This window comes from Euwallacea fornicatus, chromosome 24 (genome assembly GCF_040115645.1).
Source record: "Euwallacea fornicatus isolate EFF26 chromosome 24, ASM4011564v1, whole genome shotgun sequence".
Lineage (NCBI taxonomy): Eukaryota > Metazoa > Arthropoda > Insecta > Coleoptera > Curculionidae > Euwallacea > Euwallacea fornicatus.
In genome coordinates, this window is record NC_089564.1 from 433,969 (window position 1) to 461,067 (window position 27,099).

Consider the following 27,099-nt stretch of genomic DNA (forward strand, 5'->3'; position numbering starts at 1 on the left):
TTAATTATGAGGAAACAAGAAATAAGACCTTGCGAGGCAGATATAAGCAGTTTAGAACTCTTTTTTGCAGTTGTAATCCCTCTTCTTATCAAATGCGATTCCAATGTGGACACAGTCAAATCTGAAAGGACTGACGTCACCATGACATCTTATGCATTTTATTTTATGAATTACTGTTATTATTCCTTCATACGCCGGCGCTTACATTTATGACGTCGGGGAGGCACTAATACATGGCGGACTTCCTGCTGTAAACCGGAACTGATTTCAGTGAAATGTGACAATTGTTCACAACATCCAACTCGCTCTAGGTGATTGGAGCTTAGGATTGAAAGTAACCATGTATGCAAATATTCTGTAATGTAATATCAGAGCAAACCCATCAACATGTCGACTTTCTCGTTGATATAGGTGTTAGGCCGGAGGTACTATGCCATACAGAGCTACTTGGAGTACGAACTGGGAAAGTAAACCGAGTTTGGTTCGGATTACACTGGTGATGAGGTACACTTCGCTCTATTTTTACCTCGTCAGCTAATAATAGGGATTTTCACTAGAGCGAAACACGTAAAGGTAACTCGCGTTACTTCAAATTATTTAAAGTTATGATTTCCCTTAACATTTTCTATACAGGTGTATATTTAGTATACAGGGTTATTCGGCAGAAGTAAGTCCTTAGATCGAAAATAAACATAACAGAAGTTTCTAAATATATACATATTTTAAAATTTTAGCAGCTTTATGCCGAAATCGTTGGTATGCGAATGGTCTATCGTGACAAGAACTTTTTGAATCGAACGGTCTGTGAGTTATATGAAGAATGAAAAGTGAATGACTGGCCGGGGAGCTATGAAGTCGCAGCAGAAAGCGTAGAAATTTCTCAAAGAGCCGAATGAAATGTAAACTTTAATATAGACTGTCAATCAAAGAAACTTAGATAAAAAGTGTTAGAACGCAGATTTTAACACGCGAAGTGGCTGAAACAATGTAATATTTGCCGACATCCCGTGAAGGTATCTCGAAAACAAGCAGAGTTACAAAATCGCTGAAATGGAGATAATAATCGTAGGTATAATTGATCGATTTATTACCGCTGTTTTGTAAAGTTCACGAATTAATAGCTATTTAACAAACAACAAATTTGTTATGAGGAATGTTACCCTGAATAAAAGAGGCTTTTCATCATTTTTCGATAGCTGTTTCATTTCAGTTATAACCTAAACTACCTTCAATAGGATGCATGCTCAGTCGTGGTTTTTATTTGATTTCTTTCCCAAGCTTTAAAACTGCAGAAAATTTAGCAATTTTTTTGTCAATTTTATGTCTTACTTTAACGTAGCTGACCTCGAAATCAATTAGTTTCGCTTCTTTTGGTCGACAACGATCGTTCAAATGCTTCATGTAGGCAGAACCTCTTTTTGGCGAAAAAATATATTTTTTTATTTTTAATAAATTGTTTTTGCTAATACAAATAGAATATTGTTAGCAACGCCCAGTGAAATACTTCAAATTAACTATAAAACACTTTTTATATTATAAAAAAATATTTTTATGGCAGAAAACAATTCACTAAATTTTAAAAAAAGTCGTTATTTCTCAAAAAATTGAAATTTGCAGCTTACACGATGCATTTTAGTGCCTATTTTTGGTTAAAAATCACAGGGAGCGTCCTCGGGGACTCTCGATTCTCTAAGTTTCATCGCGTTTAATTGCTATTTGTGACCCGCAGAGTTCCAGGAGCAAAAAGACATCGGGAGAAAATTAAAAAATTTCTCTTTCGCGTTAGTTCCTGCGACATCTAGCGTCCAGGCAGAACAGCAATTATGATCGATGATTGAGTGAAAAATACGTAAGTTATTGTCACGTTTTCGGATCAAGATCATCCGAGATTGATCTTCAACCAAACACCATTGTTCGGTAACAAGTGTCTTTGCAACTGTAAAAAAATATTAACAACTTATCATAACAGGACTCTACGTTTCAAATCGTGAGCAACAGCTACCCGAATTTGATTAAACGTAAAGAGTTTTTATAAAAATTCAATGATTTGATGTGTCAACAGAAATAATGTATTATTTGTATTCATTACAATGGTAAAAATTTTTAGTAATTCACTCTCAGCTCAATTTGCTAGCTACCTATTGTTGTTTTGAAGTGTTCCCAATTAACTCATTGAACTAATCAATTTTCAAATAATTTTCGATACTGATCATGTCCTTCATGATTAGATCCACGAATATATAAAATTTAAGCAGAGGTGGATTATGGGCATTATTGCTTGTGTTTAAGTCTGAATACCATGGCTACCGATTACCTTAATGGTGAGATTCAAAATTGTGACTTTTAATCACACGATGAAGTTATAATTTGTGAAATGTTATAGGAGAGTTGCCTGTGGCTTTTGAAGAGGCAGCAGCAAGACTGTCTCTCAAGGAGACGCACTGCGAACCGGACAACCTTGAAGTCAATAAAGGTAAGAGATGTACATATAAAAATTTGTGATCAACAGTGATTTGAGACATTTTTTGTTTACTGTATCCATGTTACATCCAAGTTCGACCTTAAGGTCGACCTCGGCTTTTAGCGTTATTTAGTTGTCATACTAGGGTGGTTCAAGATCTCTTTGTCGTTCGTTAACTCGAGGGTAATGTAAGGATGTGCATACCTCCGAATTGCCCTGGTGGGATTAGTGGAACGCCCTATTTGATATTTTTTGCATTCAGTGTATAACTTAAACTAAGTCGTGTTACCAAATCTTTCCACTGGCCAAGCACTTTTGACCAGGAACTTTCTGATACATCCATTATAAAGATTGAGGAAGTGGAGGGAGCCTTCGCAAAACTTATTTTGCTTCTATTTTGTCTTTGATAGAAAAGAAAAACGGCGAACTTAAAGAAAAATGTGAAGAGAAACCTCAAGATAGGTACTACTTTATATTATTTGTGATTTCACTCATGGGTTTGGTGCACTTCCTTCCAATGTCTTTCTTCACTACAGCAAACGAGGTACTGGCTTTGTGTAGTTTCTCCGCAATGAAGATATCTAATTAATTTTTTCTGTTTTCAGTACTGGATGTATAAGTTCAGAAATGCGACATTAAACACCACAGACGCTAATGAGAGGACGTACCTCCAAAAGAACTTTATCTCTCTGACCGGCATTTATAACTCGATTCCACCTATAATAATCAACTTATTGTCCACATTTGTCTCACATAAAATTTCTGCAAAAACTAGAGTTGTGGCAGTACTGCTACTGCACACTGGAATTTTCGGTTCATTAGTAGTTTTTGCTGAAATTAACACGGATGAGTGTGAGTTAGAAAATTTTTAAAGGAAAGTTGATACTAAGACGAGCTTTAATGTTTTCAGGGCAGGAAACGTTCTTTGTGATTACTGTGATATCTATGATGTTAGTTATATGTAAGTATTTCGTTGGTCATGATCATACGTATAGTAATGCCACTTGCAATTATCATTGAATTTTTAGTGCGTCATTTTTTACCATCAAATAATTCGTATCATTTAATAACTAACGTTAGCCCTAACTTTATCGAGTATTCCTAAGTGTGGGTTAGAGTGTGCGATAAGAGTGATGCGTTTTGAGGAAAAAGTACCATATTAGAAAGTGTAAGGCTTTCTTGTATCACCAAAATTCGCTAATTAGCTGGTCTTTGTAGATATGTTGCTGTTCAAGAATGATTTTGCGAAATACATTCCACCGCGTAAAATTTCAGTAATTATTGTGTTCAAGTTTACTGCTATCGTGATAAAGCAGTTAATCGTTTTTGTTTTTATTCTCCAAAAAAGTGTTATCTCCTTTGAATTCCCTACCTTTTGTCAAAAATAAAAAGTTAAAGGCTTTCAAGCTGCTGAGTTTAGGGCGGCAAAGCTTCGTGCATCTAACATGCATGTAATATCACAACTCCATTTATTCTTTTTCTTTAAATCTATTTTTGTTGTTTTCTCAAAAACTTTTGTTTTCCAAATTATCCACATTTCCAGCATTAAAACCTTTTGTTGCATCCTGAAACAAAAGGTTTATACCACGACTTAGCTATAAAACTGGGAGCTACTAAAAGTATTTTTAAAGTCTAAGCAATGGAAATATTACTTTACAGCCTCACAGTAAATTCATATTCGCTTATTTAGCCAATGCGAGAAAAATGTTTTTTTTTCTATTATGGGTTTATGTAGTATTTAAAATATCTACCTGCCATAAATGGGAGCGTTTCATTTATACCAGGTATTTTTGAAAGAGAAATATGTATGCTATATTCTTGGCGTTTTTGTTGTGTTCAAAATTGATAGAATCAATTATCTTCAGAAAAAGCCTTCTCCAACTTGTGGTTTGCGCAGCCTAGGAACCATGAAATTATTTAAAAAATCCCATTTTAGGGAGCCTAAATCCATGAAATTAAAAAATTGTTAACTTCAATCCAATTACGTAAGACATAAGAAAAATCGATACCGGGCTCTGCCCTTTATGGTCGATACCTCCATAAAAGGGATCTATGAGAATAAAAGTATAGCGACTCGTCATGTAATTTCTATTTACTTTTTTAGAAATTTGAGAGATTCCCATGTATTCTGAGATACACTTTATATTACTATTGAAAATTTGGTTCCGAAAAAAATGTGATCAGCATGGAATGAGTGAGGTCGTGTAATGTAGAACACTGTGTTAACTAAATTTCGTATAACAAGTGTTTGTGCACGATGGTTTTCTTCAAAATTTTAGCAACATTTTTGAGTTAAAAATGAACATTTTTCGTCATATAATATGTTTACGATTTCCATGTTTTACCAGCATTAAGCTCAGTTTAGTTTTGTAAATATGAGATGGCATACATTTTTACATAACAGGGAACAGTATAAAATTTCGTTTACAACTATATATTACAAGATGACAGTTGAAATATATGATTTGAAAATAGTAAGATAGCGTCCTTTTTTGCATTGTTTCATTGTGAATATGTTTGAAATTGAAATATTTTCACTCAAATATAGTCAAAATTTGGAGGGGGGGAAGGTGCCGCTTTGTAAAAGCATCCGGTAGGTTGGTACATCCCTCAGTAAACTGGATCAATATATGTGTAATAGTGAATTATCAGGATATTTTGCTTTCGCCAATCTAAAAACAATTCAATATAAACCCGATAAAAAATAGAAATGAGGATTCCGGGCCTACTTGAAAGTTTTTGTTCTTAGAACTAATAATTAATTCAAAAGGCACATGAGCAAGAATTAAGGTCGATTCATATTGTTACGACTGGCGTGCGCCCACTCCATGCAAAAAACAGAGAGGAAAGACGGTTTTATGGTGGTCGCTCAACGAGTCATTTATTTCTTCTTATCTATGTCAAATGTCCTGGTATATTTGTTTATGTTAATGTTTGCATGTTTGTCAGAACATTATGGAATCCACTCCTAAGACCTCTTCACAGGCAGCATTAAATAGGGCAGAAATAAGTATCTTCTTGCGTTTGTTTATTGCGAAATATTGCTTACGTCACCGGTAGCGCGAAATGACCGATTGTAAAAAAATGAAATGTACGGTCAAATGACACCTTAAATTAGAGATCTTTCAAAACTACATTCAATTATGTATTGCGATTCAAAATTTATAGGTTAGTTTTTGATAAAACACAGGTATAAATTTGGTAAAATATGTAATACCAACATAATGTGTAAAAAAAATACATATATATATATATATATATATGTATGTATGTCTTGCGCTTTTGCTTCAAAAGTAGGTATCCGTTAGTTTTTTCAAGTGGGCGAACAACGGCATAAACTTAACTGTTTGAGGGCAAAGCCCTAAGTTCTAAAGCCACGTATGTAAGAAAGTTAAATGAACGGTATAGTTTTCGACGAGTCCCTAGAAATAAGATCTTTTTGGCTACACTTCACAGAAATTACTATTTAATTAAAATTATGAAAATAATCACGATATTTATTTGAATTTTTCAAGGTAATCATATTAGCTCTTTATTACAAATCTGTTATCATCTGTGGCGTTCGGGTTTAATTAAAAAAGAAGTTATTTTGAAATTAATAGCTGGTTTATGTAATTTCAGTCTCGTTTCAGTCTGATTTGCATAGTGATTGTGTCGGTTTTTCAGGGGAACTGGTTATGTACACCAAGTAACGCACTCAAGAGCATCTCAGTAGCACCACTAATCACTACACGTTAATTAAACAATTTTCTTTAATATGCGAAAGCTTTGAATTCATCACCATGTATTATAATGAATGAAAAACGGATTTTTACTCGGAGTAAAACTATGGCGAAAGTCTGATTTTTTGAATGTTTGTTTCTGTACTTAATTCATTTTGGAATTAGTTTTTTATAATAATTAACACCTCAATTAATTCTAATTCATTCGTAAATTTGCATGAAGTTGTTAATCAAGTTTTGAATGACTTTAAGTTAAATTTATTCCAGTTATTTACAATCGTTCTCCTTTAATCGTTATTTGGTTCGCACTGTTTATTTTCTATCTAAATGTTTCTTTCTATCCGACCTCAAAGGATTTCGTTATGTTCGTTACAAGTGGCCTCTTCTCCAATCTAACGGCTGAACATTATTGCGATGACGTCAAGCCCTTGATTTTCAGGTTCTGGTTTGGAAAATCCAATTATTCCTAAGGTCATCTCGAATGTAAATCAAACTTTTAGTTGCCAAAAGATCCACATTCTCTGCCTCGTTAATTCGAAAGAAAGAGAATCCTAAGCGAATGCATTTCCGGGACTTATGTTGCCATATAGAATAAAGAATCATAATCCGGGGACCATCACCACCTCAGTCACCGAGCAATTTTCGTTTCGAGAATAAATGAGTGTCGCTTTTCAGGTCTATCCAGTATGAAATAAATCATCCGGACTTTCAAATTGAACTTTTAAACTGAAATAATTATCCGAAAAATGCATATTCTATTGCTATAATTGAAAAGTTATTGGAATTCCTGTTACCCCTTTCTGTTCGTGATCGCTTTAGTAAATTGCAGTTGCGGAGCACCCTGCGCTTTGATACTGTTTTCAACTTTTTCCTTTTTAAATGGAAAATTCTGACAATGGCTGAATGCCTTGCAGATTTTTGTTCTGTTTCTGGCTCAATTGATCAAAGATCAAGGCACGTTTTGTTCCTGGATCCGATTTTTCTTGTCCTTGACCTCCTATTCCTGTGTTTTCCATGCCCGTCGGGGTTATAAATTTCTTCATTTCTGTTGCAAATTCACTTCATATTATATTACCTTGGAAATTTGCCGAGGCCCAAGCTCTTTTTCAAGAAGCGTGAATTTTTCTCTTTCAATTTGAGTTAAGCAGCTACCTACAACTACTTGACAGTCTTAGAATAATGGAAACACCGAATATGCTTCTTTTTAGAGAAAACATGGCATCTTTTATGGACGCAATCTAATCTTGTCATTTTAATGCACTTTGATTTTTAATCAAAAGGCAATATTAAAATTTCGCACCCAATAAAAATCTTTTCGGTTTTCATCAAAAACACATGATGTATTCAAACAATCGCCAATTGTTTAAATTTAAGTTTATTCATTGATTATAATCGCAAAAAATTAGCAAATGCTTAAAAACTTTCAGGCAGACGCCAACCTCAAGTAATGCTATAGTTATGTTCTTGAGTGTACCAATTTATATATATACAGTTTTAATGCGCTCAAAATAGGTATTCACCTTAGACTGCACTTCTTCATCATTAGCAAATCTCTTTTCACCGAGCCATTTTTTCAAGCTTAGAAATAGAAAATAATCCGTGGGGGTTAAATCTGACGAATAGGGGGGTGAGGGAAAAGTTCGAAACCAAGTTGGTTAATTTCAGCCGTGACGTCGACGAAAGTGTAGCCTGGTGCGTTGTCTTGGTGAAGCAAGAGTTTTTTCGCCAAATGCGGTGGTTCTTCCTTAATTTCTTCGATCTAACGCTGCAATCGATTTGGATCATATTCTCCATTTATTGTTTTTCCTTTGAAGAGGCAGCCAACAAAATTATCCCACATGCATCTCAAAACACTGACGCCACTACCTTTCTCGCAGATGCAACGGTTTTGGCTTTCTTTGGAGTCGATTTTCCCTTGTCCCTTTGAGTCCATTGCTTTGCCTGCTCTTTCGTCTCAGATGTGAAATGATGGACCCATGTTCCATCTGCGGTTATGAATCGACGCAACAACTGAGCTTTATTTCTGGGAAACTTTGCCAAACACTACCTTGAAATATCCACACGACACTGGTTTCGTTCGTCTTGCGCACAGCTTTCTCATATCTAATTGTTCGGTCAAGATACCATTTGAAATTTGAAAAAAATATTTTTTGAAGTGTCCATGATGCCTGCTAACGCGCGCAATTTTAGCCGTCGGTCTTCCAATATAGTTCTGTCACTTTTCATTATAATATCTGGAGTGGTCACATCTGGATGGTATTGGGCCGACCTCTGCAGAGTTCGTTTTGGCTGCTCACGGGACCCCGTTGAATCTCTGTCGCCCACTATTTTGCAGTTGTTTACCCCAGAGTGGAATCTAGCTCCGTTTTGTCGTTGAATAGATTAAGATCTTTCAAGTACTGAAGCCCGTATCGATGACCAATTTGTTCTATGTTCGCAAAATCTCTAAAGCCTTCACTTAACACGGTTCCGAGGCAAACACAGCCCAAGGAGCACCCTTAAACTTTAAACATAAGATTGTTAAGGTTAGGTCTCTGTAATGTAGAAAAATTTGGGACAAAAAAACGCTATCTATATGACAGGTCGGGTACTTCTGCGACTGTTCTCGTATTAAGTCGTGGAGAATGAGTTCATTTCCTATTCGTTACCCGTGCAATGTTTGAGAAATGAGGACAATAATACGGACCTCTTGAGTTCATTTCTCAAGCATCCTAAGCAAGTGCCTTTGGATCGAAATGATTTTCGAATCAGTGACAATGCGTTATTATAACCATGGTCGAACGCAATTATATATTATGGTTCTGATCAAGAGGATCAACAATGCTGACAGAATGGTGCCAGCAAGCAAATACTTACCTTAGACCCATTAGGAAATAATTGAAAAATGTTTTTATGTCTTTGAAAATGTTAGGTCGGAAAAATTATTTTTGGGATACTATGGAAAGCAATTAATTCTAAGGTTGATGCGGTTAGTGGTAAAATAAAGGGTAGATCTTGTCCTTGCAGAAAATCGAACATCGACGAAAATGGTCACAGGAAACCTTTACACTGAATTGTTTACTTCAATATTTAGATGATGATAAACCTAAGGAATTTTAATTTATTTCGCTAAACTTGAAACAATAGATTAAATTACATACCTACTTGAAAAACTAGAGCTTCACGTGGAAGAAAAAGCTGTGCGTATAATCGCATTGTTCAAAGATCACAATATTTATATCTGGCATCCACAAGGACCACTTAACAATATCGGCTAATTAAATTGTTTTGCATAACAATAATTAGTTATTTCCTGTGTCAACAAATAGTCTAAAGTATTTATTGTGAGTTCAAATTAGTTTTAAAAAAATGACGAAATTAATTAGCCCCGCATAGTTTAAAACTTGAAATTTCAATTAAAAACCATTTAAAGTATTTGAGCCTATAGGTAGATGTGGATACTAGAAACTTAATCTGGAAGATAATTTCCATGAAAACCGAGAAACCAGCGAGATGGAAACCTTTTCTGCGAAGTTTCTCTGAAAGTTATTAGAACATCGATTCGCCAGAACTTAAAGTCTTATATGTTAGTCTTGTTATATTAAGAACGTTTTTAACCCCCTTCTTCACGTTACCGACAAACTCAAATACAAAACTTTGGTAGAACCTTATTCGAGATCTTCGAGCTTGGAAGCTTTACGATTATTCATATAATCTTTTTATAGTACCTTCCATAGGTCTTTTATGGTGCCTAGAAAGTATACAGTGTTTTCATAAGGATTCCCTACCTCCAACGTAAGTAAAACGATGAAAGACATAATCTTGATTCACACATTGCGAAATTACCTACGCAAAAGAGATGCGTTCACGCTCTTCATTACATAATCTGACTTCTACATACCTCCTTTTTCTAGAGCTCACCCTACCTTATCCACAAGCATTCAGGTTTTCATTAAATGGTAAAATGTCAACATAATTCTGTTTGCAGGTACTATACAACTCCTCGGCGCGGCCGAGTTGAACCTGGTGACCAAACTCCCTCCCATCTACATCAAATGGTTCTTAAATGGTGAAGGAGTGGCATCCATTTTCACTGCATGCGTTCGGCTGATATCCATATTTATATCACCATCCACAATCGGGTCAGCAGTAATTTATTTTGCCAGTGGTACCTTCCTGTTATTATTGAATGTCATCTTCACAGCCGTTGTGTTTCGAATGAAATTCTTTGCGTAAGTGATCCCTTATCACATTGATGTAAATCAGATTCAGATCGCGAAAAAAGATCGCCATCTCGTGTAATCGAGAGTTTCGTTGTTGCAAAACCTGATTTTATTTAGACAATGAAAACAATTCGTGAATTGCAATGACTAGAATTTTTTTAAATATTATTTTTGTGAAATTGATTCAAATATCTACATTTTGACGTTGCTCTTATTAACAACAGGTAATTATAGTAGCATAGTCACAATGGAGGTGGCAGTGGTGGCCACCTATATTGAATTTAAAAAAAATCATCAGATAAATTTAAAAGGTGCCCAAATAACCAAAGTGACACTAGAAAATTCGAAACTTTATTTAGCTCCAACTTTCTATTTTATTGTATACTAAATCTAACAACAAAATTGTAGGGTGTGTCCAATTAGTGGGGCAACAAGTTTATTAAGACTACGTGATAAAACCAGTATATAACCGATAGATAAAACTGGTTTTATTAAGTAGTCTAATATCTATTGATTCATATAGCATGTAAGACAAAAGAGAAAGGCTCTACTGGTCATGCCACTCACTCACACATGGATTCTGGGAGTAGCCATAGATTACATCCGCTGTCAGTAGCATCATGGCAGGAAGAAATATGGCAATTCTGAGAAGATCTCTGGGGTTCTCTTTCTGGTGAATGGTCCAGCCACTAACCTCCTTCTCCATTGCCAAGTTCTATTTTTGGCACTGACTGCGCGCCTCATTCAGCATTTGCCAGTCCCAGACTATACAGAGCGTATAGTGAATGCCGGAGTTAGTCCTTGTGAGACCAAAAGTTATCGAAATGCATAGCTTGGAATAGGGAACATGTTTGTGCAAAAGTTCTACCATGATATCGTTACTGTTGAGGCGCTGGTCGACGTTACTTCCTAGGTTGACTTCCTGATTTGATGAGTTCCTGATTATTGACTGTTTAGTGTCAGATGGGGTTGTCTATACCACAAATGGAACAATTTTTGTGTTTTTCGGCAAAAAGTCACTCGTCGTGAAAGGTTTTGCTTGTTCCAAAAACACCTTTCATCTCGGGAAAAAATTATTTTTTTATACGGGGAGTTCGGAATCTTTCAAAACATAGTTCTAAGTTAAGAGTAAACTAACTTGATTTGTTATTTTTAAGCAAAATGTTATTTAAAGAAGTTGCTTAGAATTACTTTAGTAGTCGAAATCCAAAGTTTCATTTTCGTACGGATAAATAACTCGTAACCCTACTGCAGTAATAAGATATTGCTACTGCTAGCAATAATAGATGGTGCGACTGCCTTGTGCACTTGGTAGTAACTAACTTTCAATCTTCGTGGGAATTTCTTTGAGCTCTGTAGATTGACTTGTATTTCAGGATATTTTTGGTGGAATATTTCAATAGTATGACCGTAAGAAATATCGCCAATGCCATAGCACTTAACTACCATAAATAAATTCGATGCTTTAAAATAAGCATTTCTGCATTAAAATTAAAGAAGTGTAAGTGCAGCTTATTTTTTTAAACGATAACAGTTATCTTCAGAATACCCGTTGAAACCTGCTCATTAGTTGTTTATAAGTTCTTACCTGCCTTCGTAGCAGCAATATTTTAGGTCTTTTGTTGGCTTAAGAGTCATTTATTAATTTAAAAATAAAAATAAATGAAATTTTGGATTCTGACTATTAAAATGATTCTGCGCAACTTGTTCGAATTAACATTTTGCTTAAAAATAAGACATAAAGTTAAGTTACTTTTAAGTCAAAACCATGTTTTGAAAGATTCTGAACTCCCCGTGTAATAAAATCATTTTTTCCAAGGATGAAAGGTGTGTTAGGAAGAAGCAAAAACTTTTATGAAGAGTGACCTTTTTGTCAAAAAACGAAAAATTTGTTCTATTCGTAGTATAGGCAACCCCATTTAATGACACCCTGTATATAGTTATTTTTCTGCGAAGAACAAGATGGTTACGTTTAAATGATATAAAACAGGATGCAAAGTGTCACTTTTAATGCCTGGGTTCTACAGTAACAATTTTAGCGCCCATGTACCGATCATGATTGTCCGAAAGAAAGCGATTTTTGAAAACAATATGTCACTTGTAGTAGTAATAATGATAATGGGGTAATAACGATAACGGTAATGATGCGGGTAGCAGCGGGATTACTTTTGGGCTGCTTCGGTAGGTCACGTCCCCATGGAACCAAGTTGCGTTAGCTGCATTGGATGGGTGTCGACGTGGAACAGGCCGAATCCTGTAGGTGTTCGACTTGATGTTCTACTTGGAGTTGAACTTTGGCCCGTCCATTGGTGACAAAATCGTCGACACCAGTATCAAGCTGTGAAACATTTTCGGTACAATAGATCCCGAATTAGCTTTAAATTGCCTGACCTCGCCTTCCTCGCTTTAACAGATAAATAAACGTCAAGGCCCCGCTGTATTTATACGATTATCAGCGCTACCATGCAACGTTGCCGCATAGTTTACATCATACTTTGCAATATGAAAATTTTGACCATTTAAAAATTTCTCGCTAAAAAAAACATATATATATATATGTGTGTGTGTGTGTGTATATAGGAAATCTATTATTTTAGCTTTTATACTAAAGATTGCAAAGAAGAAACAAAGGAGAAGATTCGGAGTATGAAGGAAATTGTAGAGATCCTCAAATACATATGGCCAATGATATTCTTAGCAGGAGTGGTAACCTGTGCAGCGCCTCTTGCTTCTATTTACAACTTGGTGGTTTCTGAAGAATACGGAGATGGCGGGACCGTCTGGGGAAGTATGTGAAATAATAACATTAATTGTCGCTAATGGAAAATAAGTTTATTTACTTATTGCAGATAAATACTTTGTCACTGTGTGTACATTCTTAATCCCCTCATTCTCGAACTTATTTGGACGAATGTTTTACAATAAATTGGATTGGGTAGACATTCATGACTTGGTCTCAAATGCTGCTTAATGTAACGATTTAAATTTTTTCAGACATGCCCAATATACCTACAATTCATAATAGTTATATTTTACCAGTCTGCATTCTCTGTATTAATTTGCTTATCCAACGCTAGGCCCAGAAGCCACTTTCCAGTGGTGTTGGTACATGACTGGCAATATGCCCTTGTTATGGCTGCTTTTTCATTCGTAAAGGGATTCGTTGCCAATATGATGGCAATGACCACTTTGAGGTAAATTTTTCCAGTCTCGTTGTTACCTCAAATTCAAAGTTTTTCGATTTTAGTTTGGTTCCAAAGAACAAGATTGAATTTTCCATGATGGTGATGTTTTTCATTTATGGCCTATGGATGTTGGCATTCTCACCTTTAGGCCTGCTTGCCGTCCGTTTGCTCTGAGCGTTCTCAGAGTGACTCATCTCAAATATTAATTATTACCAATACCATTACACGTCAGCTCATTTACACTCGTGCTGTAGCCAATAATAACCAGTCGATAAAGTTTCTTGAGTAAGAACTTTCTAGGTGACTCATAAAGTAAACTAATTACTAACTACTGGCAACTAACTTTATTAATTGCTCTCAATAATACAATCAAGAAATTAGCATTTATGGTACAGAACGTCCCATTCGAATACCATAGAGCAATCAAAATGAAATGTTGACTTTTCGCGTTCGCGAGCTGTATAATTAATAGTAATTATTGTAATGGAATAATTATTGTAGATATATTTACCATAAATTGAAAAGTTCAATTCTATGTATGGTTATCGAAAGGTAACGTGTTTGGAATTGCAAATTGTGATGATGTATTGGAAGTAGGTGTATGCAACGATCTAATAGATAAACTTTTTTTATAACTGTAATTTTCTACTTTTTACCTCAAAGCTGTTTGCTAGTGGTATTAATTCAATTCTAGGGCAGGTTGATTAATTTCATTTATACCATTGATTGGGACATGAAACATGGTGTTTTTAAATGTCCCGATACTATTTTGGGGCGATTTCAAAGGGAACAATTCATGCCAAGTTGTACCTGCAACCCACTTTCATTTCTTCCTACTAGATGTTAAACATTTCCCTTCCAAATCGATATTTTTTAATACCTCCGGATGTTTGTGAACACCATCAATTTACTTCCTCAGCGAGAAACGTGATTTTTCGAAAAACGGTGTTTAATAATATTGTAATATATTATAGTAATAATTTATTAATACTATAAAGATCACCAGATCTAAAAGTTAAAAAATTATTCGCCAATTTTGATGAATAAATAATTAACATTTGCCGTCTTTATCAACACCGACCCAACGAGGAAAACGTGACGAACTATCTATTCAATAATATACATATTATTGAACAGATTGGTTGAAACAGATATTGCCGCCAAAAACGTTAACGACGTATCACTTTTTGGAAAATAATTCAGGAAAACCAGGTCGGGAAAAATGGAGAACAATATCGTTTAAAACATAGGGTTTTAAGTCCCATTGTGCCATATCAAAAGGGAAAAAGAAATTAAGGTAGTTTGCCAGAATTAGAAAACAAAACATTATAATTTTTTTATTAGAAAACAAAACAACAATACTCCGTACCGAAAAATTTGCGGGCACATGTCCACATGAACATCTTAAGAAAATTTCATAAAATTCTACATAAAACCGGGAATTACGGCCTGGACTATAAGCGCGATGTTAGGAAACACCCAGTATCTTCGAAATCCGCAGATTTGAGGAGGGGGAGGTAAATTAGTAAACTTAGTCGTAATTTCTAAAATAGTAAGAAAATATACGAAGTGCCTCAAGAGTATGGTACCCCTAAATTTTTTATGGAATACCTCGAATATAATTGTTATCTTTTAGCCCACCTGTGATTTTGTGCAATTCCTGTGACGCAATTCCACACCCATTTTCAAAAGTTGCGGTAAGACTTTTTACCGCACAGACGAAAAAAAGGGGGCGCTCATGCGCTCTCGAGAAAAACATTAATCTCGACTATTATTGACCCCATCGGCGTGTGAAATGGTTTTCCCTAGTACCTTCACTTCTTTGTTTTTCATTTTTTTTTTGAATCACTTATTTCAAAGTGCTTATTTTCCTTCCTGGAAATTATTCTAATTCAGCAGGAAGTTTACGTTATTTGAGACATGTGTTGACTTTTAAAATTAAAATTTACCGATGAACGTAAATTTTCTTTATGCCACATAAAAATTACGGGCTAAAACTGTAGAATCCTACACGAAATCAAGCCCACCATCGGTTATTTCAAAGCCAAGTAAACAAGCATGTTAACTTAGGCAGACCGAGAAAGCACAAGCTACTTTATGCAGCAAGCTGAATACGTGATGCTATTTTGCGAAGATAATCTTGTGGTTTCAGTGTATACTTTAAAGGAGATGCCATTATACCACACGGAGTTTGCGGTTTTACCTGAACACGATACGACTTATTTTCTGCACGTTCGAGACTGTCTTTGGTCGATTAAGATATTGACTGTAACATATAATATGAGCAATTAAAAATCTCGTTATAAAAGCAACGGCTGACCTATATATTCTGTAGGTTAGCCATTTTATTATCAGGATGCGTGTAACTTTAAACATGTGATTAGGACCCGGTAAAAGTAGGTGAAGCGATATTTTGGATCCCGCAGCGTTCACATGTAAGTGCTGGTTTGGGTGCCAGCTCCGAGAACCATTGTTCTCGAGTCAAGGTGTCCAACGTGTAATTTCGAAACGCCTCAAGGAAGGGAAAGTCGATAAATATTGACGAAATATTCGGGTGTTTCGACATGTGGGCTTAAAAGAAAATAACACATCTTGAATGGGGCTTTAGTGTTTATTAAAGATGTTTAGTGCTGCACTAAGTGGGGCGACCGCCACATCGTACAATAGACCAAAAGTATAAATATGGTTGTGTTAATTTGGCTAAAAACTCCTACCAAACACATCCGCAATTTGTGCGGTCACATTTTAGGAATTATCACCGCAGCGACAACTAGGAGATCGACAAAGGAGCAAATTAATGTAAACTAGAAGTTCGTGATGAAAAGGGATCACACAATGAACAGGAGCGTCTAGTGAAGCTGTTCTATAGCCTAACGCTAAGGAGTCAGGAAAACCAGTAATTTCCAGTTTGAAGCGGTAAACCTCGACGCAACAACAGTGACTGATGCGGAGTGGGAAACACTCTGTTAACTTAACTTATAGATTGCAATGAAAAGAACGGGAGTTAGTAGTGCACCAATGGTGAAAAAAACCTCTATTATAGCTCACCGCCAAAGCTGTGTGGAGGTCCTCAGATAGCCCTGTAAGAGTTAATGGGTCTTTGAGATGTTAACGGAGCTTTACGGATTTCGGGTTACTCTAGGTGGTGACGCACGCAAAGTGTAAACGAAATAAGGAGATATATGTTAAGGATTGATTTTTCAGTCGAAAAAACGAAGATAAGTTGGTATAAACATTGGGGTGCTACGGGGAAACAACTAAATCACTGTAGAGTAGTTCCAACACTTTCATTGCAGGTAACACTTTTTCGAACTAGCAGTTCGGATCCGATCTCGGCCCTTTGTGTCCGTCAAGTCACTGTGGCATAATCCATCTTCCGAGACGCAGTTGCTCCATTTTCTAAAAAAAAAACACACCGAATGGATTTTAAGCATTATTCTCTAAGAATGATGAATGCTACCTACGACACATCAAAAGAAAAAGTAAAAATTATGACACTTTAACATCCTCGAAGCAATAAATTTAAAATCGTCATTAATTAACATGTTGCTGGACTGGTGGGTGCCAAATACTCGTAATGTGCTCAGGCACGCTGTCGGACAATTCATTTACAAGCTCTTAAGCAAATGGATGTGGCGGCACCCACCACGGCGATGGCACATATGTGAATTACTAAATTGGACCTTATCAAGGCGGAATGACAGAGACCGATTACCATCTTTCTTAACAATAACGAGATAACTCATCCACTGGATACAGCCCGATACTTGCAAAAATGTATAAGCACATTTACTTAGAATAGCTCTGTAACGAATCTTTGGAAGTACAAGAGAGCTCTTAATTTGTGGTTAAGTTGAGCCCATTTATTTGCCACGCGATCACGTAACAACTCGGTGCAACGCATTGCAAAAATGGCGCGCCCACTAATTCCTGATTGCCTAATTAGGATCGGATTCGTGTTAATTATTCACGCGACGTGCATCCTGCTCAAGTGTCTAGAATGTTTAATGCATAACCGGTGGAACAGGTTCGGATTGGAGAAATCGACAAAGGTGCCAAAAAATAAAAGTTGCAGAATCACCATCACCATAATTCGGACCTTGACGTGTCCTATGCAGGATATAGATATCATCAAGTTTGAGCATTGTTAAGCAGGTTGAATCGCAATGAGTTTCAGCGCTGTCTTTGACAAAGTCTGATGAGGAACACGATGCCACAGATTGAGTAGGAGAACTAAGGAAGACGTATGATAAGGGTGCCGAAACGAAAGTTACAGAACTATTAACACCATAACTTAAATCTGCAGGATATACGCGTAGATATCCTCAAGTTCCATCATTTAGTATGTTGAATGCAACTAGTTGCAGTAGGTCTAAGTGCGATGGGTCGTTGGGTGCCAGAAATTCCTGTCCAAGATGGGAGTCTTGGGACTGGGAATTTAGTCGAATGGGGGCAAATGTACGCGTTTGTGTCCCAACTCCGAATATCATTCAAATGTTTCAAAGCCATAAATACCTCCCTAGATATTCGGGAAACACCCAATACTTCATTTTTTAGAGAGAATTTTCATATCATACCAAAATTCGCACACCATCCAAGGTGCAGACCTCACGTTGTCCTTATTTTTTATTATTAAAGGTCATGTTAGGGGTGGATGATTTCAAGCCCAAACGCATCTCTAGATGGTCCAGGCGTCTATGGGAACATCGGTCTGTAGGATCTAGAACTTTGTAGGAGAGCCTTGCAGAAGTATGTATCACCAAGGTTGCCACATAATTAAACTATACAGCTCCAACAAAAGCGCCCAGAAGACCACGTTGAAAAACAGCAGATTAACCTGCGAATACAAGTTCGCAAAATTATAAATTTGAGGCTGGATGCCCAAAATTTATAATAATTATGTTCGATGATTTACGTAAGTGTGGACCATGCTTTACTCCCGTTACTGAATGCCTGTAAGGTGGTATGACAATACTCTAGTTCTGCTTTAAATTTTGCAATAGAAAACGGAAAAACTATTGGTGGATGTTGTCGGCGTTTTGCGACATATTACCAACGAAATGAATGTATTTTAGCTATTTTTTAGACAAGCAGGATGTAGCTGAATTATTGGCAGGAATATATTTGACCTAACTGACCATTGCAATACCTTAATAATCATTTTAGCCAGAGTTCACTGTGTTGTGTCAATTATTTGTCCCCCCTCCCTAAAAACGACTGTGCTAGGACTTCTAACACACGCGTACGTTACAAGCTATTTCTAGTGGCTATAGGTACTTTCGCCGAAAATCGTGGGAGAAAATGTTTTTCATTAAGACCCATGGATCTTAGGTGGTGCATGTTCAAAACTAGACACAAACCAAATATCAAGAAACCAAAGTTGCTACCCAAAATTAGAGTACAAAAATGACCTACTTATAGCTAAGTTATGTTATATGCCGTACGCAAAAAAATATAATGATATATGCACACCTTTTTTTTATTCCATTTCAAAGATCGAACGGGCTAAACGAAAAACCCTTTACATATAGCCAATAAACTCTAAAGTACTAAAGAATTAAAATCGAACTGAGAGTTTTCTTCAGCTGCACACGTTAGTTTTATTAAAATAGCTAAAACCGTAGTTACGCGAAGGTATTAAATTTTCCAGCAACCCCCGTAGAACGAAACTTGGCGTCTTCTCCACCAGGGACCTCCACCGTCCAACAGAACAACCCCACGCACACATGGCCGCTCGAAAGGCCCACGGCGCAGAATCCGTCCTTCTGTAAGGGAGTCTCGGATTTTTCCGAGGGCCAAGGAATATGTGCCAATAAGACATGTGTGTGCGATTATATCGCATGTGTGGGTGGAGTGTATGTTAGGTTTATATTACCTTGTAAAAGGGGGTTGTCTGTAAAAGTGTTTTTAGGGGAAACTTGCCGCATGTATGGAAGTTTTGCACAAAAAAATATATAGAAACAATGCATTATCCATATTGTTCTATGGTGGCATAAATATGCATACGCATATCGATATATTTACAAAAACACGGACAATTAACTTATGTAGAATTACTTGACGCCGACTGTGCGATTTTCTAATAGTTTATTGCCAGTTGATGAATTAACGAGTTGTTAAAGCAAAAAGGCCAAGTAAGTGGTCTTAAACTTGCTACAGAAGACACATTTCAGTATTAACTTCATTAATAAACCAGTTCCAGCAGTATAATTAATTTTTCATGTTCTATGTGTTTATGAATCGTTCAGATGAGGAAGATAGATTTGACGGAATTTTTAATTGCTGTAATGGTTTGTGGTGAATTTGTTAAATATTTATGCGAAGCATAAATTTGTTGATGTGTGACGCAACACACATTATGGCTCTATATATTTGAAATACGGTCAGTAACATCTATTGATCTACTTTCTTAACGAGACTCTGCCTTTCAACATGACATTAATTTTGAACCCCCAAAATTTCGATTTCTTACCTGAGAAGCACCCAGAGCACGCACCGACCTGAACATGAGTAAGCTCATGTTAACACCGTCTTCGGCTTCACGTGAAATTATGTTTTTTTTTTGCTATAATCAGGAGATCTGTACTTTCCGTCTTTTGATACTCGAAGGTCAAAATCTGGTATCGTAACGACACTTTTTTAATACTATTTCAAATCCGTTGCCAGATGTTTCATACCATTAAAAATAACAAAGATACAGCAGTATTTTTAAAAATTATTTTGCTCATCTCTAACATCCAATTCTCCCTGGAATAAACCTTAAGATGTCGTTTAATTAATAAGGTACAAAGGTAGTTAATCCTCGTCGCCATTTGCAAAAAGAAGAAATTTAACCCTCTGTGGTTGTCATTTTAACAGTTAGACTTGTCATTAAATCTCCGAGAACTGTAATTTAATGTGAGTGTCCTAATTTCCATCACAAAATGTTTAACACGTTGAAGACGGTCTGTGAACGGGAAATGAAAGGGGAATTAAACACCAGAAAAATATCACTTTTTAAATTTTCGGAAGCACTTGATATGGCTGAAAATGCAGGATATAATAATAATAATAATCAGTACCTCAAATTTCAAAGAAAATATCTAAAAAACTTGAGGAGCAATAATGCAGTATATTTCTTGAAACTTTCACCCTGGAGCTATATACAGGTTGGGCCAATGAAAACGAAACAAGGCCAATTTCTCATATTTATCGCTTGCAGAAAAAAATCGCTGAGACCGATCGACTTTTATTTCGAGGGGGAACTCTTTTGCGCATAGTTTCAACTTAGCCACTTCCAACCCCTTGCAGAGGTAAGGTGCACCCCTTAAATCTTAAATGGGATTAGAGGTCAAGTGATACCTCATTTTAAAGGTAATCGAATTCTTTTTTCAACGCTTGCAAGTTAAATTAGGTAAACGTGTAGAATGTCGCGAAATGATTAGTGAACGGATCACAAACACTCCGAATTTCGTGTTAAACGTTTGCTTCTTAGATGAGTGTTAATTTTTTCTCAACGGGATTGTCAATCGTGATAACAGTCGGTATTGGTCCAAAGAAAACACGCATTTATTCAGCGAGGTTCACGTTCAACATCTTTAGAAAATTAATGTCTAAACTGGAATTTATGGCAATTGCATCGTTGGTCCTTTTTTTCTACCAGGAAATCTAGCAGGAGGCATGTACCTACAAATGGTAGAAGATACGCGTTAAACGTTACTTGAACGTAATGGCCATTACAATGAGAATGAGTTGACATTTCAACAAGGTGGGGCACCTTCTCTCTCATTATGCTTTTAGTTCATTAATATTTGAACGAAAGTTTTCCTGTTTGTTGGAATAGTCGAAAACCAGTGAAGTGACCAGCAAGGTGACCAGATTTAAGCTCATTAGATTTTTTTCTATGGGGTGTGAAGGTGTGAAGTGTGTTTATTCGTAGATCGGTGGACGCATGTGCAAGAGAAGTGTCTTCTGTCTACTGTTAAACATGGAGGTGGTTCAGTGATGGTTTGGGGTTGTTTTGCTGGTACAGCTGTGGACGGAATCGTGAGAATCGAAGGGATTTTGAGAAAAAAGGATACCGCGACATTTTGGAAACTCATGCAATACCTGCTGGGCTAATGCTTTTGGGTCGGAATTTTGTGGTACAGCAAGACGCACATCAATATTGTATAAGGAATATTTACACAACTTAGAAATGGAAGACATTGTTAAATTAATGGCTTCGCCACCTCAGAGCCCAGATTTGAATCCCGTTGAATTATTCTAGAATGAATTAGCCAGAAAGGTCTGACAATTTGCCTCCACGTCGACCCATGACTTGTTCAACGATATAGAAGCAGCTTGGGACGAAATAACAACTAAAATCTTGAAAAAAAAAATGTTTTATTTAATCGATTTTTTAAAACGTTTTTTTTTTTAATATTTAAAGGCGGAACAAAAAAATTTCAGCATAGTTGTGAAGACAATTGAAATACCTTTGATTTGGTGTGCCCCTTGACCCCCGTGCTATTTAAGATTCTTGAAGGGGTCGCCACCCTGTTTAGGGGGGCAACTCTACACTTACGAATTTTTGATCTAAAAATGTCGCCCTTGAAAGTAAAATTGATGTGTTTCGGGGTTTTCCCAAGAAAACAATTTCGCTAAAGGAATTTCAAGTGGACGGTTTGAAATGGACCACCCTGCATATTATACAAGGCGAACGATTTACGCACGTAATTTTCCATTAGAACTTTCGTCCTTGAAATCATGCGTAGATTCACTATCCTGAATATTGATATACTTTTATGAAACACCCTGGGTTGCATAACTTTTTACGAGAATTCTATACCTGTGCGAACTTCTGTCCAAGTGTTATCCTTGGTTGACTTCACGGTTTAACAATATTTCTTCTTCAGAATAACAGAGATAAGAGACATTAACTGGCTCCTGTTTCAATATCTTCGTTGGCAGTCTTCTTGCATATAATAGAATCGTCGCAATGAGAATGCGTAGAAAATAAAGCTGATACGCGACAATATGATTGTTTTCATTCTAGGTAGAGATACCCGAACATAATCAAAATTGCAATTCACTGTGTGCATAGGTAGGCATTAAGAAATTTGATTATTGCTTTAACGATATTCAAGTTCTTACGAATGAAATAACAATATCAAGGCACAAAATCAATTTCCAACTACCTCAATGCTCGAGTTGTTATACTCAGTTAACGAGTTGTGTTCTATTATATCCCACAAAATTAATTATTGTTACAACATCATTACGGCAAACGAACTTGAAAAACTTTTAAAATTCAATTTCCTGTACAAAGCAGCCATTGTTTTCGGGGACATGCTTAAACACAAAACATCCATTCTTTCCTTTCGGCTTGATATATGCCATCAGTCACTCCTGTTTTACATCTACTTGAGTTTTTAAGTCTCAGCCTCTATAAATATTTTCAGGCCGCACTTGTTTAAGTAGGTGATTATTTATTTTGTATACAGGATGAGTTTGTTTTGGCGTGCCTCGCTTTCTCGCATCTGGCAAAGCTAGAGGAACAATAACCAATCACTTTGAGGAAGCTTTCAAGTTGTTTCGCATCTATTGACTGTGAAAATGAACTAGAAACCATTAAGGAACATCACTTTATGCTCGGCATTTTCTCTTCAAAGGCTCCAAAAATGGTTCGCGGCCAATCGTAATAAGAAAGGTTACAAATTGCGGCGGTACCAGCTCTGTTTTGCATCTAAAATTGTTCACATCTTGATACGTAGTTACAAATCGACAATTTATATTTTGCATACAATGTAAAACCTGTATTCAATGCAGGTGATATATTTATTACGTCCACGCTCACTGTGAAATATTAAAGAACAATGGCATACGCAACTGTGCCATGTTAAAACTGAATATAAATACTCGATAATTGGATAGGGGGAAATTAGCTGTATATGCTATAGTTTAATTCCTCAAAGTCTTATTTACATCACAATGGAAAATAAACATTGTTTTCGCATTTTCGGATTTGACAATCAACACAAATTGTGCTGTTATTTATACCTTACTTTGATCTTCATCGATCACGCTTATGAGATAGCACCACTAGTATTCGGTTAGTTCAAAATCTTTAACCAGTATTAATTATGATAATACCTAGACGAACAAGAAATTCACCGGGATAACGAAGCGCCCCGGTACATTCATGAATGCACGGAATTCTCTAAATAAAGGGGCAAATCAAAGGGGGTGTGTCTCGAGCCAAAGTACAGAAGGGCACAAATGTTCATAAAAACGATAAAACGTTTCTATAGACATTTGCTCTGTTCTGCCTTGGTCCAAACGTTTCGAAATTGTTTCGAATAGAGCAACGACAAATTTGACCTCTCTACCCCTTCTGGAAGGCAAAAACATCCCTCTGGATTTACGCGAAGTATTGAAAAAAAACGTCCGAATAAGCTCCAATGAGTTTTCCCAAATTTCGACTTAATATCTTTCTCAAGTTGCAGGAACTACGAGGAAGAAATCAAATAGGAATGAAACTTTGACACCCTGCATATCTTAAAACTTTGAGAAATAAGAATCCAATTTAGTACGATCCAATTTCTTTACGCTCAAAGAACCTGCGGTTAACGAATTGGCCTTCTTGGCCTGTGTGTCGTCACGTGTAGGTGTTACTACTTCCCATGAGTAAGAAATTTATATTATTAGTAATATTATTCATAGACGAAAATAGCAATGAACTTAGCTCGATGCTATGGAAGGCTGGTTGGTGCACCTAACAAATGTCGGCGCCGGAAGCGCCCTTCAATTCAAATTTGACGAACTGTTTATTTTGCTGAAATTGTCTTTCATGGTAAGAAGAAGAGAAATAAAATTTATTAATTAGTGGAGTATTAATATTACAAAATTTTAATTTTCTAATATTTCACTAGTGTTCGCCTTTACGTCTTTAAAGCTGAAAATGCACAATACAAGACGTCTCAGAACTATAGGATCAAACTTCTGGAAGTATTCAGTGCAACAACAGAAGAACCCGTATCTGCAAATGTCTCTCTAAGGCGCTACGGCATTACGGTGCTTTAAGAGATTTATGTGCAAAAATCTGTTTTGTCGAGTTTTAGTAGGTTTTACTTTAATTTGTTTATGCCAAAATAACGCTAAAGAAACTTTCAAAATGTCAGCCTTGAACTTGAATGCACCCGTTAAGTGTTTTTTGTTAAATATTCATCTTAAGCAAGACTGATAACAAAAATGTTTGATCGACAGTTTGGCACATCCGTTGATTTTGCAAAATTTTTGAAAAATTCTTAAAGTGATTGGTCTCCTTGGAGAATTATATCGATCAAGAACTGGCAGATGTGCATTTGTCCAAAGTTGCTGCCCAGCAAGTCGAACAACATTGGAAGAGCAAAGGTGGTCCAGGTCCGCGGCCCCCATCAACATCTTCAAATTTTTTCTGTGGAGATATATGAAGTCTCTAGTTTATGAAACGCCAATGGAAACAGAGAAAGACCTAATTGCTCGAATCACTGCGGTATTTCAAGTTGTTTAACACGATTATCAAATTTGTAGCCAAGTCCGCAGAAACCATGTACGTCGTTTAAACAGGTGTAATGAAGCTCAAGGACGACATTTTCAACCATTACTCTAGTGATATTTTGTATATATAAAATAAAATGAAACGTACCAAAACGCGATAAAAACACTTTTGCACATAACTGTCTTAAACATTGTAAAGCCGTAGCGCCTTAGAGAGACATTTGCGAACACGAGTTCTTATATTTAGATTTCTTCTGTTGTTGCGCCGAATAATTTCTAGCAGTATGAACTCATTGTTCCGAAATGCCCTGTATTTACTTTAATAGTACGTATTGCCAATGATAAGAGCCGACTTGAAATAAGCTTCATTTCATTACTGTTTTGACGTCACAACAGTGCGAAAAAACTGTCTTTTTAATCTCGAAATGGAAACGATACGTTCTGTACCGATAACTATCACAAAGCTATACCCTCGGATATTTACAAGGTACGGCCAATGCTGACATTGACGTATAATCTCTGCTGCTATGGGGGTCTGCACTAAAGACTTAAACTGTCTGGTTCAACATAGTAAACGACGTTACCAGAAAATGATTGAGTGACCCCAAAAGGGTGACCGGTTTACCATACAGGTGATTATTCTTCATTGGTCTAATACCCCCTTCGAGAGAAAAACTTTTCGAACACTTCAAATGCTTAGTCCTTCCCGATTACCATCTAACGATTCGACACGCCCCATCCTGTTAACCGCTAACACCCCACACCTCCATCTATGAGATAAATATAATTGGTGGCATAATGTAAACGGTAATATGGAAGAGGCTGAAGAAGAGTTCAAGTTAACAAGTGTAGACTTGAAAATAGGTAACCAATAACCAATGTATCGGTAGTCGAAGAGCATTCAGATAAAGTTAATAGGTGATTAAACTGGACGCTTTCAACTATTGCTACATAAGATTCAACTAACTGATTACAATAGTACGTACATGGGTTTTGTGCGATTTGCTGGTAGTAAAACAACCTGTAGCCGTTCAACTAAATTAGTTGGATTTAATAGAAGCTACAATTTTAGAATTATATCATTTAAGCAAATGGTTCTAAGGACCACATATTCCTTCAATTATATGCTTGCGTACTGCAAATCCCGCTTTCATATCTGTGATACCTTGCTTGATGTGTAATGTACGCCACTGATACGCATATAAGGAACCCAAACATGATTACTGCATTCGAAAGGCCCAACTATCTTTATTGTTAGGCAACGTTATTTCTAACTTATCGTTATTGGATGCAAACGAGGGACATGCAGGGTTTTTATTGTGTGGAACACCTACGCAAAGCATATGACTAAGTTATTATAGGTTATTTATGGCACATTATTGTTGGTAGGTAGTATAAACGAACTGAGAATTTTCCTGTATTTATAAAAAAAATTAAAGGTAGGTGGGCGTACATGAGTATTAAGGATCTCGAAGGAATCGTTCCAATGATCAAATTTCTCAACAATTATCGATGAGGGAATTTGTGAATGCTACAACTAGGTCTCTGAAGGAGTGAATCGAACATCGGTAGGTGCTGTTGGAAATTGAAATAATATGGTATACATACATGCATATATGTATGTATATATATATAAATGGTGGGTACGTAAGATATGCACTACGTTTCGAGGACCTCACAGATAATCAAATTAGGGGATCCCATATATCTAACGTTGATTCACATACTTGTGCTTATCCGTATAAGATGAACTCGAGAAGAAAGAAATTAAAACACCACCCCATACTGAACAAATCGAGTAAATCTTAAGTAGAGAAGTTGCTGAAACGAAGCTTAAGTTTTATTGTGTAACAGTAGGATTAACAACCATGACGTAAATCTGAGAGAGCAGTGAGATCCGAGTGAAGGAGAATGAGAGTTTCATCTAATGTGTGTGCTTTTAATTGCGTCATTTATGGCCAAATGCGAACTAAAAGTGCGGAGCTTATGAAATGCATTAAGCGGTGAGAGAAGAAATTCATGGGCCTCAA

At 36.3% G+C, this 27,099-nt stretch overlaps 1 protein-coding gene and 1 long non-coding RNA gene across 2 annotated transcripts; both read left to right on the forward strand.

The window, feature by feature from the left end:
• The first annotated feature begins 113 nt into the window (after positions 1-113).
• On the forward strand, positions 114-1,152 carry LOC136346710 (uncharacterized). Its single transcript, XR_010733351.1, has 3 exons — positions 114-342; positions 412-633; positions 735-1,152. It is a non-coding gene; the product is annotated as an uncharacterized lncRNA (long non-coding RNA).
• A 667-nt stretch (positions 1,153-1,819) lies between these two features.
• Positions 1,820-14,208, forward strand: LOC136346715 (equilibrative nucleoside transporter 3-like). Its single transcript, XM_066296081.1, has 10 exons — positions 1,820-2,321; positions 2,384-2,473; positions 2,872-3,005; positions 3,067-3,313; positions 3,372-3,422; positions 10,151-10,394; positions 12,983-13,173; positions 13,235-13,320; positions 13,380-13,579; positions 13,633-14,208. The coding sequence occupies exons 1-10, from the start codon at positions 2,300-2,302 to the stop codon at positions 13,742-13,744; spliced, it is 1,377 nt and encodes a 458-aa protein (XP_066152178.1). The 5' UTR covers positions 1,820-2,299; the 3' UTR covers positions 13,745-14,208.
• The last annotated feature ends 12,891 nt before the right edge of the window (positions 14,209-27,099 follow it).